Source organism: Sus scrofa, chromosome 9 (assembly GCF_000003025.6).
Source record: "Sus scrofa isolate TJ Tabasco breed Duroc chromosome 9, Sscrofa11.1, whole genome shotgun sequence".
Lineage (NCBI taxonomy): Eukaryota > Metazoa > Chordata > Mammalia > Artiodactyla > Suidae > Sus > Sus scrofa.
In genome coordinates, this window is record NC_010451.4 from 82,120,827 (window position 1) to 82,135,397 (window position 14,571).

The 14,571-nt window shown below is 36.8% G+C and overlaps 1 protein-coding gene across 1 annotated transcript in view; it reads left to right on the top strand.

Annotated features, from left to right (window-relative positions):
- SCIN (scinderin) overlaps positions 1-14,571 on the top strand; it is an 81,984-nt gene that overhangs the window by 17,556 nt on the left and 49,857 nt on the right. Inside the window, 1 exon segment of the mRNA NM_001244731.1 lies at positions 4,044-4,205. Coding sequence (NP_001231660.1) covers positions 4,044-4,205 — 162 coding nt within the window.

Here is a 14,571-nt window from a genome sequence, read left to right on the forward strand (position 1 = left end):
AAAGTTCTCTTTCTTTCTTAAAATCATATTTTTTACTCTAGGCTAGAAACTATTAAATATGAAACTGTAACCTATGATTTTATTTAACTCACATGAGTTACCACAGTTTATGTCAAATGATCCTGAGACACCCTGCATGCCAGTGAACCCAAGGTTTTGTATAAGCTAGGGTTTGTAGTCACTGAAAGAGTGTATGTACCATCTTCTTAGTTATGAACCCATTTCTGCTTCAAGTGGCTTGTTTGCCTCAGGGCAATTACATGAGCTTTCTGTGCTCAGTTAGCTCAAATGGGCAATGGGTTTCACAGCAGCTTTCTTGTACAGGTGTTGTAAGGATTAAGGATTAAATTAAATAATAAAAATACCCTCGTTATAATACATATGCAACCACTGGGGACTTAGTCCTTCTGGCTATTAGCAGGACTTCTGAGATCAAACTTCTGGATACATATTTAAAAGTGGACATGATAAAAGTAATTTTACAGTTATTGGATAATTATCTTCCAATTATCAACATCAAAACCACAACAAATCAGCCTTTTTTAGAAATGGAGGCCAAATTTATTAGCAAAAAAAGAAATTCGTTTACTATCTTATTAGTGACATTGAACAGATAACAATGTATGTAGTTGCAACAATGCTTGTTAGGAAATGTGGAGGCACAGATAGTTTACCATCCTGAATAGCAAAGACTATAATGTTACATAGTTAATGTCATGCTTAAAGGAAACAGCTCTGGGCAAGGTGCAATTTGTACCACTATCATGCTATTAAATAAACTGAAACTTAGAGAAACTGTGTTAACTTGCCAAGCTCTCATAGCTGGTATGTGAATAGGTGACTATTTGACTCCCTCCAATGCCTAAGCTGGTAATCATGATGCTATGATGCTTTCAACATAAATAAATGGTTCAAATACAAGGATAAATTTTTTATTTAGGATTATTCTGTGAAAAGGATATTGTGTCTATATGAAATGGGAAAAACTTGACAAAGTCTGCAGTTACCAAGTCAACAACAGCCACATTTAGTAGCCATATGTAATATAAAGATGCAGGTAGGAAACAGACTCTCATCCCATGTCACTTAATCAACTTGAGGGTTTTTTCTCTGTGAGGTTTTTATAGGGAGTTGGGGAGGGGTTATAGAGGACTAATTACTTACTACTACTTTTTCATATTAACTCTCTGGTTAAGCATTTTCCCAAGCTGAACAAGATCCACCCCCAGCCATAATTTTAAATAGCAACAGTCAGACATCTGACAGACATCTGCCTGTCAGGCAGTAAAACTGCATTTATGGCATCCTTGCTTTAGAGGATCATTCACCTTGCTTCCATTCTGTAGAATAGGTAGAAAGAGTCAGGGAGTTCCTAGAGCTCATTCAAACAGTATCCACAGAAGAACTATTTACTGTCTGATACAGACATATATGAAACAAAAGTTTTTCTTTTGTGCAATTTTGGCAGCAAATATTAAAGATAAAATTAATTTTTAAAATACTGTTAGATGTTCACAGACTGTATAGCACTCTAATGGTTCACCATATGAAATTATCTTAAATGTTATGTAAGTATTCTCAGTCTTCATCAACTCTATATTTTATAACCCTTTTTTTTTTATTACAGTGTCTTTATATTGTTTTTTTTTTATCCTATCACAGTGTACTTATTTTAAAAAATTAAAATGGCCAAGCATAGTACTATGGAGATGAAAATCTTGAATTTATTTTAACTGTATAATAGTTTGTGCAGTCAAGAAAAATGGCAATGTTTGTATGCCGAGACTAACTCAGCAGGTGAGGGCTGAAGAACGGGTGCTGTGGAGCTTAAGAAAAAAGTTAATGTAAAACAAGACACGGAGACATTTGTCTTAATTAAAGGTGGGAACTGGGAGACTCAGGGTCTCAGGGACCAAGGGGGTCGCCTCAAGAAACCACACTGCTTTTATGGTGCTCTTTAGGATTACATCAAGTGAGGAGGGGGCTATAAGTGCAGGATATAGTTTTTTTTAAATTATTTTAAATGTTCTTTTATTATTTTAAAAGTCCTATAGCTGGTAGATGGTCAAGCTTTTATTCTGACCTTTAGGCATTTAACAATCATTAGCATTGAGGAAGCTTGGCCTCAACTATCTATGCATAGCATCTAGAGACTCATCACTGTGCTTCCACAGATGACATGCCTATCTGTGGCAACCCTGCCTGCCTAGGTTTGCACCGGTTCTCCTTGCTGATGCATATTCTGCTAACAACCGCTCATAAACTACTTGGGACTTGAAGTTCCTCTTTCTCTTATTCTTAAGAGGACATATCATGCTGTGATGCTGTGCAAAGGGCATGCCCATTTGCACAAGTCCAGCATGGCTAGACCAAAGCATTATGTCCTCATTCAGCTGACAATATGAATAATTTATGCCTTTAGGTCTTTGTTCTTAAGCTTAAGTCATTTACCAGCACTGCAACTGTTTTTCAAGCAGAGATATGGGGTAAAGTAAAGCAGAACAAAATGGAGTTTTCAGCATAGAAAATAGAAGCCAAAGGCTAAGAAAATATTGTAGAAACATGTCTCCCAACATTTGTAAAATTATGAACTGGGAAATGGTTATGTATTTCTAAAAACTTGTGCTTATAATTGTTCTGAAGTCAATATCTACTCTGTACTAATAAAACCATTTTATTCACGAGGGCCTTTTCTTACAGAAGGTGAGAAATCTGAGGTCAATGGAAATTTAAAGAATGTACGAAGGATTACATAAGCAGCTTAACTTCTTTCTTTGGATTTACCATATATGTTTATGCAATAAATTTAAAAGTTGGATTACTTTATAGGTTTCTTATACTGGTAATTTTCTTTGCATGTTTTCATTTGTTTACACTGTACTTTTATTCTGCACATTATCTCATAGTTAATTGTGGAAGTAAATAAAGATTGTTGTCCATAACCTTTAATTAGGGGAAATAATAAAAAAGGTAAAAGCTAATATTAAATGATGCAAGAAAATGTGCTTGATACCATTGAACATTTTTCTTCAGCATTTCTTAATTCGGTGTGGCTGTACCTTGATTTTTGTTTTGCTTGTTTTGGGATGTGCAACCAGATTTAGAGTATAAATACTTAAGCCTGGCATATTTTGTGAATTCTTTTTACCTAAATAAATAAATAGATGAGATGATTTTTTTTCAGTGTAGAAACAAGGACTTTGGAGTTCCCATTGTGGTGCAGCGGAAACAAATGCAACTAGGAACCAAGAGGTTGGGGGTTTGATCCTTGGCCTCAGTGGGTTAAAGATCTGGTGTTGCCGTGAGCTGTGGTGTATGTAGGTCACAGATGCGGCTCAGATCTGGCGTTGGTGTGGCTGTGGTGTAGGCTGGTGGCTACACCTCCGATTGGACTCAGCCTGGGAACCTCCATATGCCATGGGTGTGGCCCTAAAAAGACAAACAAAAAAAAAAAAACAAAAAAAAAGGAAAGGAAAAGAAAATGAAAAAAAGAAAAAAGAAAAGAAAAAGAAACAAGGACCTTAATTAGGAGCAGCCCTTTCCTGTCCAGCACTCGGCACTCAGCTTCCATCTCTGAGGCCGTGAAGGTGGAATTTCAGGCTGCCTGGTTCTCTGGACCCTCCTCCTCTGTACTAGTGACCTCTGACTCTCCTTTAGCTTCCTGCCACCTTTTTCTATGAAATCCTTATCTGCCCTCTCTTTTAATGGTTCAAGAATCATTAGTTCCCACAGGACAAGAGCTACAATTTCCTATTGTTTATGTAGCGGGTTTTATACACGGAAGGTTCTCAGTGAATATTTGCAATATTAAATTGAATGATTAAAGTAGGAAGGACCAAGAGCCTAAAACAGCAAAACAAAAACCTGTTGATTTGCCAGAAATTCTGGCATTTGCATTTAATTTTCCACATGCCCTTAGGTGGCTATTTTATCTTGGCACAGTGGGCTCTTTGGCACCAACACCTATAGTTTTATAAGCTGCTGTGTCTAGTTCAAAGCCTCATCTGTTTTGTTTTGTTTTCTGTTTTTCTCCCACTGATCAGGCTGGAGGTGTGGCATCTGGATTCAACCATGTTCTCACAAATGACTTGAGCGCCCAGAGGCTCCTGCATGTGAAGGGTCGGAGGGTGGTCAGGGCCACGGAAGTTCCCCTAAGCTGGGACAGTTTCAACAAGGGTGACTGTTTCATCATTGACCTTGGCTCTGTAAGTTTTACACACATGGCAACCTTTGAAGGAAAGTAAACTCTCATCAAATCAAACCAGATGTCTTTGTCATGGAGGATAATCACTTTTCATGCGCCCTAGAAAGAGGTCACGTTTATGTGAGATGCAATCATATCATATGACTAACTGGCAAGTATTTAAATGACACATAAAACAGGACTTCACAGTTTTTATTTTCTTTGATAGGTTTAGAATGGATGAGTGATTTAGTTCTTCCTTCCATAGAACAGAAATTGAATGATTTTTAATATTATTTCCCCTTCTCACCGAACAGAGCTTCCTCTAATTATTTTTATCCTTAAATGCGTGTGGGAAAACATTACTTGAGGGGGAAATTGATTCCTCCGGGAAGCAAAGATTCAAGAATTTATTTATTTATTTATTTATTTATTTATTTATTTATTTTTGTCTTTTTAGGGCCGCACCTGTAGCATCTGGAGGTTCCCAGCCTAGGGGTCGAATTGGAGCTGTGGCTGTTGGCTTATGTCACAGCCACACCACACTAGATCTGAGCCATGTTTGTGACCTACATCACAGCTCACGGCAACCCTGCATACTTAACCCACTGAGCCAGGCCAGGCCAGGGATCGAACCTGTATCCTCATGGGTACTAGTCAGATTCGTTTCCAATGAGCCATGATGGGAACTCCAGATTTAAGAATTTATAACGGATATAGGATGAATCTAAACAGCCTGCCTGGAAAGTTTTGGTAAAATATTTTTACAAATATTAATATATCTCTCATGTCCACACATAATTCTATTTCATACTTTTTACTTCTCTCTTAGTTATTATAAGAAAAGGAGCAGGTAAAAATACGAGGTGTCTTAATGGGATGGGCAATATCTGACTTATGTTTTCTTCCAGGAAAAGAAGCCACTCTAATGTGTCAGGTGTACTTATTATTATCATGATGAAGAAATATTATTGTCAGGTCTTATGCTAGACTCCAGTAGGTAGGATTTAAGTTGTGTTTTTGAAACTATTTAGAGTTTTAAAAGTAGAAACAAAGGGTATTCCCTACCACTGAAAGCCCACGTGCAGAGGCAGAGAAGGCAAGAAAGCACGTTTATATATACGTTTATACGTTTATAATGTCCTTTTTCTTCTTGGCATCATAATTCTTAGCACAGCACATACATCAGCATTCTGATATCATCCCTAACATTTCTGCATCAAGCATTGTACAGGGACTTAATCTGACTTGCATTGCTTCAGTTAGCATGAGGCCTTGGACTGGTTATAGAACTTGCCCAAGGTTGTGCAGCCAGAAATGGTGAAGCCAGGGTTAGACCCTGCATGTGTCTGATTCCCTCCTGAGCATTTATTTTACTACCTCTCCTTGGGCAGTGTTTTGGAGAAAAGCATCAGATAGAGGCCAAAAGAATTTATTTCATATGTGCAGAGAGGGGACATTGAAGATTTTGAAAATGGAGCTCTACAAAGTTCTATTTGAGCAATATTAATTTGGCAAGAGCAGAGAGTAAATACACTAAGGTTATAAATGGTTTGGAAAATGACCCGAGCAGTAAACTTCAGTGGGTTCTCTAAGTTGGAGTACACCTCTAGTTTTAACCCTGCTAATGTATAATCTGACTGTCTTGGATTATACCAGTTTGGGTGCACAGTCAAGGTCATGGTGTCAATGCCGAAAGTACACTTCCTAGTGTCACACTTAGTCATCTGCACCCTAAATGGCAGTAATCTTGCACTGTATCGCAGAGAGTGAATTTCATGGAAACCTCCTTTTTGACCTTAAATGCTAGCCTGTTCTCCTAACTGGGCTTAAGTCCTGACCTTCAAATGTGGGCAGAAAAAAATACTACTCTTGCCCTCCATTTCCCTGAAACCACAACCACCGCTTATACAAATAGACGATCAGGTGTGTTAAGTCACACAGTTCCAAAAGCAGTTATGGCACTCAGAGCCCCTCAAAGCCTCTGCAAAATAATCATCTCTCTTGGCTACTTAACTTTTATAGCCCTTTATCCATTTATAATTTATAAAGTAGTCTATATATATAATGTGGTATTGTTCATGGAAAAGGGGGACCTCAGTTTTCACCCAAGTGTAGTGTGATCTCAGGTTCTAATCTATAGAAGTCAGGTATTTGATTTGGTGAGCTCTGGGCCCCCTACACAGGAGAGACATTTCCCACTGATAAATGTAATGCATCACTGCTATTACTTGAAAACATTTCTTTTGTCCAAAAAATGTTTTATATGTAATGCAACTACTTGACAAATGTAATAATCTCTTTAATTGTTGCAAGTAGTATCAAATTGAGCTTTCCAACTATCTATTCTTTGATCTTGAGAAAGTCATTAACCTCTGAGTCTTAACTTCCTTGTTCTTTTTGTTTCTTTGTTTTGTTTTCATCTTGACTCTGGTTTCTTTGATTCTACTGACCTTATCTGGCTATGATTCAGTCTGGTCTGACACACAGTCACATCTGTGAGTGGCAGTTACTATTCCTCCCAGTTTCACAAGAAGAAAAAAAACCTGAGAAGATGTGAGCAAGTCACCTGTATGAATGCATGTCGAGTGGTGACCTGGGATAAGACCTGGGTTTCTCTGTTCCTCATTCAGATCTTTTTCATTACATTAAGTGAACTTGGTAGTATAGAAGGTGATGTGGCTCTTTAACAGGGTATCTTGCAGTACTTTCAGGATCTGGTGAATTCAGAACTGAGTATTCCTAATGTGGTTTAGAATCTAGTGAAAGTAATATTATTAATGAAATTATTATTTTGTTCAACAAGTATTGAGTTTCCACAATGGGCCAGATAGTTGAAGGCTTTGATAGACTGATTGTAGTTTTAGTAAAACAGGCTCTCTTCTGATAGGTAGTATCTGCCCATAAGTGTATGACTCACAAATCCAGGCTCTTATAATAGGAGCAGAGTCTTTATAAGGTTAAAGCATACTTATACGTTTAATGGTAAATTTTCTTTATTTTGTGTGGTCCATTTTCTTTAATGATTTTCCAGTTATCTCCTGTTCTCATGCCTGAATAGAGACATTTGGAATGATTTTATTGCAGAGACACTTGAAGCTGATCATCTCTTATGTTGTGAAAGTGTGTCACACTCCAGAAGGGCTCCCCTGGTAGGAATCAAACCCTGGTCCTAAGTACATTAGAACAAATGCTCACATGGTCTTTGCTCATGTTACTAACCTTTAACCTGCTGGTATGTTGCCAAAAGTTTCTAAATGGTGCTAAGATCTTGCAAATGCCTTGGGGACTTTATTTTTGGGGTGTGTCACAGTAAACAAAGAAGAATAGAATCAAACATGTCTCATAATATTTTAATAGCAGTTATTGAGTTAATTATTTCATAATCACTTGCTGTTTTCGTGGGCACAAAGGGAAGCCAAGTGCTGTTTCTTCAAGTTTGTTTCTTTACTCAAGTATGAAAAAGGTAGGTTAAGCATCTAGAGCTCTCACCCAGCTAAAGCCAGCTGGCCACCACTAAGGTTATGGATGTAGCTTAAATGCTGTGTCTTGACTGTGTTTGAGGGAAGTGAGCTTTTTTTTTTTTTTTCTTTTTTTGAGAAACCATCACTCTTATTAAAATGATGTGCCACGTACCTTAGAGACATTTGCCGTGATAGGATTTTAGGACACAGTGAATACTCCCTAGATGTGACAGTGTCACCTCTTCAACCTAAAGCAAGACATTGTAAGATTATTCATTTAATCACTCTGAGAGTTAAGAAAATCATCAACATTTTAGAGGATTTGGATAATTTATCTTCATTTATTTATTTATTCATTTGTCTTTTTGCCTTTTTTAGGGTTGCTCCTGTGGCATATGGAGGTTCCCAGGCAAGGCGTCTAATTGGAGCTGTAGCCACTGGCCTACGCCAGAACCACAGCAACGCCAGATCTGAGCTGTGTCTGCAACCTATACCACAGCTCATGGCAACGCTGGATCCTTAACCCACTGAACAAGGCCAGGGACCGAACCCACAACCTCATGGTTCCCAGTCGGATTTGTTAACCACTGAGCCATGACGGGAACTCCTTGGATAATTTATCTTTAGTGTTGTTTTCAGAAAATAGTCTAGAACATGGCTAGATTTCACAACTTGGAACTTCCTGAGTCTTTGGAAGAATGCTCAGAGCTGTGTGTTTTCATGATGGTGAATTTGTAAATCATTACTTTCCCACTCTTCTTAAAGATATGAGATATATATAGAAATTAACTAATACAATTGCATCTAAATATATTTCAACAAAACCTCAGTAACTCCAGAATGTGAATGAAAATGAAAAAAAAGCCCATATTCTCAAATTTTGGGATCAGGAGATAATTCTTTTAGAAATACATGTCAGAGCCAGCCAGTATTGGAGAATTGGGTTTCATAAGAGTAGGACTCTGTGGTGAATTATTAATCATGATGTTCTGCATATTCTGTTTCCCTCTTAACTTGTTTGGGCAGTTATGCAGAATTGCCCAACTGCCCTTGCTATTTATAATCTGTCATGCCCTCCCTCATAGGCAGTCATGCTGCTTTGAAAAAACAGCCTACACTTCCTCATTGACCAGTTGGTCTTCTACCCACATCTTCTAACCTTTACTCCCATCATTTCTTTGACATTGTTCTTATGAGCATCAATGCCAGTGGACACTTTTTGATCATTTTCCTTTTAATTCCTATTGCTGCAGTTGACACCTGCTTAAAATTGACTCCCTTCCACTTCAGTCTCACTCTTTCTCTGGCTTTCTCTTTCTCCTCCCTGTCAAGTCACACTTTCTCATTCTTCTTCACATGGTCTGCCAACCCCTGAAGTGTTTTTTTAAGGATTCTGCTTTGGATCATTACCTTCTCTCTCTCTATTCTTCCTGAGGTATTGTTGACCAACCCTGTAGGCTCTAAGCTCCTAAATATGCCTCTATTCTTCTCTTCTCCATCACCACTGATCTACTCTACCTCACATAAAATTCCTTCCTTTCTGGTCACCAAGTCTTCAGCGACCATCCACACCCACTGCATCCGTCTGTCATTCTCAGTCAGAAATGTTTTTAAAAACACATGTACATGTCATTGAAAGGTATTGAGGTGTCTTGGCTTTAAGCAACAACAAAATAGAGTATAAATAAACATTTGTTTATCCCAAAACTTTAAAAAGTCATGTTTTAGAGTTTAAAGATTAAAAAGTGTTGATTCCTAGAAATATCACACAAGTCATTAGCATTTTTAGCAGTGCTTGGAGAGTCTCCAGCCTAGAGAGGTATCTGAATGAGCTTCTATCTTTGGTTAACTAGATCTAAGGGAAAACTAAGCACAGGAATAATAAAGCCAATAGAAGCAAAGGAGAGGAAGAGGTCTGTTGTCCTCCATACCACCCTGCTTTAATAAACGTTTAGATGTACTTAGAGAAGGACAAAAGAGTAGCAAGTCCATGCTGAATTCTTTGCATGTGTTATGTACGAGTCACCGTCACCTGGCTCTTTGGGGTGCTCCTTCAAACTCAGCTTCTGAAAAATGACCTCCCTTCAATTGTTGACCCTTGTTTTGTTTCTGCTCATATTTCCTGTCCCAAAATCAGGTTAGGCTGCACTTTTGATGTTTGGTTTGTTAGCTCTGACCACGTAGCTTAAAGTAAATTTTAGAAACTTCTGGTTTGCCCCAGTGTGGTTGTTTCTATGAATATCACTCACTTGCTTTTATTTCTTTATACTGGTAGTCCGAACTAATTGCCAGTAACAGATTGTCTTTACGCCTTTATTTCTTCCTTTTCCAATTATCCGGAGTGATTTTGTTTTCCTTTAATAGTTTGTATACTAAGAGTTAATTATGGTTTCACAAACTTCTACTAAAGGTTGTTCATGGGCAATGTGTACATCAATAAATTTCCACCAAAATTTAAGTGAACTTCATTCTGAATTGAATGGATATTTCCATATTTACAGGGAGTTTTTATGTGTTTTTCCCCAAAGAAATATAGCGTTTAGTGTTAAATTCCTTAAGATCTTAGAGGGTAAAGTAGTTGCCTCTGAAACCATGTTTAATTTACAATTTTCAGTGTCAAGTACACTTAAATCAGATTTACAAAACTTTTTTCATCTAAATTCCATTAAAGTATGATACATAAAATAATTTAAATTGTAAAGAAAATTTTTTTCTGTTATAATAGTACATGTCAACCTATTCCATCAATTTAGACCTTTTTTTGCTCTGTGCATAATTTCTTTTTTTTCAGCCCATGCCCTCTAAAGAAAAGGTTAAGCTGAATTAATTATAGGAGAGTTTTTTCAGTGTGGGGCCAATTGAGTACAAAGTTTCTTTGTGCCCAGGGTGGTGAAGTCGTCTTAACCAACCACCTCTAAATACAGTAAGTGTTGGGCTAGAACAGTTTATTAATAGTACTACACACATTCATCTCATCACTGTAGACCTCTGTTAAAATAAGATGTCTTAAACATACCACCTAGACGTGGTGGAATATAAATGCCTCAAATCCAATGAATTGTCCAAATTCTGTTTAACATTTTAAAGTGTGTTTTCATGGGCTAGTGCTATAATTGAACAAATTATATTTGTATAAAAAATTAGCATTGAATGAAAAGGGTTTTTTAACTTTTTAAGCAGTTCTGGCTTTTAACAATTTAAAATTAAAGTCTCTATTTTATTTCATTTCTTGTCTGAGTTAACCATTGAAAATGGAATCTAGTAAATAAAATAATACATCACTTATAGTAGCACAAAGTAAGGTGAAAATAATAAAAGAGTAAACATAACACAAAACATTCATTTTCACACTCAGTAAGAATTTTTTGGTAACACTTTTTTCATGATTTAGTCATCTTTGAGTTAAAAGGAAAATTTCACTTTTAAAACTTTCATTATTTTCACGAGTATTCCTAGATGTGTTTTTTCCTATTTTAAAGGTTGAAAGTGTGGTCTCTAAGTAATAGTGAGGAATATTTTCTGCAACTAAATTTTATCTGTGAAGTGATACTGCCCATGAAAACTCTCAACTCAAAGTAATAGCATAGAAAATATTTTGTAATCTAAAGAATATTGTAAAAGTCTATGTTAAATAATAATTATGTTCATAAAATTATCATTGCTTATATTTCATTTTAAATGTTTCCATAATGCTTTACAGGTTCTAATAAATTTTAGTGTGAGTTTATGTAATCTCTTTGAAGTAGATGAGGGGTAATCAATTGATAGAACTAATGTCAGGAGAAGGTAAACATCTATTAGACAAATGTAAAAATACAGAGCAAGCTAGTAATGAAAGTTGCTAACAAGACTGAGAAATCCAGAGAGCTAACTTCTGACCTACTTCCTATAATTTACTGTAATGTAAATATTAGAAATTTGCTTTCTCAGACCTACTAAAAAAAGACTCATTTGCAAATATCATGAATCTAAGCTAAGAGCCTAAGTAGACTAGCTGAATAGCCTGCTCTGCTGCCTGGGGTAATTAGCACTTACCGATTCCCTGTAACATCTGCCAGGTGCATGGTGCTCCTGGGGACCAGCAGGGCTTCTCAGCCCTGGTTTCGTGTTTAGAATCATCTGGGGAGTCTTCAATAAACATGACTTCCCAGAACACAGCTGAGAGGCCCTAAGATTAGTCTCAGGTATTTGTAGTTTTAAAAAATCACCATCCTACCCCACCACCTGATTTCAATGCTCAGTGATTAGGTGTTGGCTGATCACTGGGAACCATTTGTTTTCACTCTTTGTACCTGCTAACCTAGGCATGGTATTCAAATTGTCTCCAAATGTGAGCCTCATATTCAGATGCCCTGGTGTGGAAAAGAGGTGAGAGAGGTAACAAAAGCAGCACACAAGTCTCTGAATAATAGAAAAGAAACACCCTTAACTATGTTGAATAACTCATTCAAATTCTAAAATGAAAGGACTTGCAAAGCATAATCCTTTTTATTTTACTTCTTAATAAGACTTGAATTTCTAAACTTATATTTCAGTATTGAAGAGGAATGTGGAATATTGAATCAGGAAAATGGGAGTGCGGGTTGTTTAAGGGGTCAGAGAGATTGTCACCTGCCTACATACTTTGAAGTTGTGCTCCCAGGGGAGGAGAGCAGGCCCAGTTTGAAGCAATCAGTAAACAATTTTTGAATGAAGAAATGACTTGAGACTGGAAATGTCATAATCAGAGAGAACCAGACTCTGAATTTGGGGGGGTGTTCTTTTATTACGCTCTTACTAATTTCTGCTTTTAAAAATTTCAAACACAAAGTCATATAGCCTATAGTCATATAGTGGCTGCCAAAGCCTTTCTTCTTCTTAACCACAGTGCAACCTCCTCTCTAGATTATTTAGATGATGTGTGGAAATGCAAATACCAAGTGTAGTGTAAATGTATTGTTAACATTAGTTGTCTACATGTCAGTCTCTCCTTGCTAGTTTTTTCTCATTCATCTTTCTAGTCCCAACATCTAGCTCATAAGAGGCACCTAATAAATGTGAATGGTATTTTTTTTCTTCTTTTTAAAAAATACCAATTTAGGTACAGTAAAAACTGAAGTTTTTCTTTCTGTGAAGACATGCCCTTCCCCTGTGTTAAAACTTTGTAGGTTTAAAAATATTTTCCTATAGGAGTCCCGTCGTGGTGTAGTGGTTAACGAATCCGACTAGGAACCATGAGGTTGTGGGTTCGATCCCTGGTGTTTCTCAGTGGGTTAAGGATCCGGTATTGCCGTGAGCTGTGGTGTAGGTCACAGATGTGGCTCAGATCCCATGTTGCTGTGGCTCTGGCGTAGGACTGTGGCTATAGCTCTCATTAGACCCCTAGCCTGGGAACCTCCATATGCTGCGGGAGTGGCTCTAGAAAAGACCAAAAAAAGAAAAAAAAAAATTTCCTGCAAAGGAAGAAACAGAGCTTATATTTTTGTTTCTGCTTAAATGGAACTATATTTTCCTGTGACTTTTATTCTTTATGATATACCTGGATATATTTCAACATTGGTGTTTAAAGCTTTTCCTAAATTTTAACACTTGAAGAATTGTCTGTAGTATCCACGTTATGACTTGTCTTTCCCTCTTTTTTTGATTTTTAGGGCCACATCCACCACATATGGAAATTCCCTGGCTAGGAGTTGAGTCGGAGCTGCAGCTGCAGGCCTATGCTGCAGCCACAGCAACATTGGATCCAAGCTGCATCTGTGACCTATGCTGCAGCTCACTGCTATACCACAGCTCAACAGCAACCCTGGATCCTTTACCCACTGAGCAAGGCCAGGGATAGAACCCACATCCTCACAGATACTAGTCTGGATCATAACCTGCTGAGCCACGATGGGAACTCCTAATGTAATGACATTTATATGACCATCTCGCTATTGATGGGCATTTGTTTTTGTTTTGTTTCTTTGTTTTTGCATCCTGTGCTTGAATCCTTCTATAAAATAGATTCCTAGAAATGGAAAGTCCTGATTCTAAAAATACGTATAATTTTTTGATACAACATCAAACATGCTTCAAAAAAAGCCTGTGTCAGTATACACCATCCAAATAATGTGTGACCATGCCCACTCCCACATCCCACCAGGCCTAGGCAACATTAAACTTCTGTCCTTCTTTTATTAAATCACATTTAATGGAAAAAATGATTTTTTATTTTACATTAGTTACCATATACTTTCTGAACCCTGTACCTAAGTCTGAAATATATATATTTTAATTTAAATGGCAACTATAAATAAATATATAATGTATTTAATTTATAATATAGAAAACTGTTCTATTTTTCTAAATTTCTGATAAAGCATAACTTTGAGGAGGTCCTTTTTGGCCTGGTGATTAAAGGATTCAGCCTTGTCACTGCTGTGGTGAGGGTTCAATCCCTTGGCTGGAGAACTTCCACATGATGCAAGTGTGGCCAAAAAAAAAGGAAGCGTAACTTTGATTTTTAAGTATTTTTCCTATGTATCATAATTTATATAAGTATTATCCTATTGCTAAACATTTAATGCCTAATATAATCACATAGCAGTGAAAACCCTTGCACATATGTTTTTTCTTCTCTTTATCAATAACTTATTAACATAAATTCTAGATAGTGATATTACTAGGTCAAATGTTTAACTCTTTATAACTCTTGATAAGAACTGTTAAATAGCTTAACAAAAGTGATATATCATTTTTATGAACATCAAGAGCATATTGCTATAACAAATTCTTGACTATATGAAATATGTTGGATTCATATTTTAAATTTAGATAACCTGTATAAATTTATGTTCACAAATTGTAGTGGGATTATATACACAAAGAATAGTGAGATACATATTTCTATTTTCTATGTGTTAAAAATGCTAGCTGAAAGTAACAGGATACAGATTGAGGTAAAAA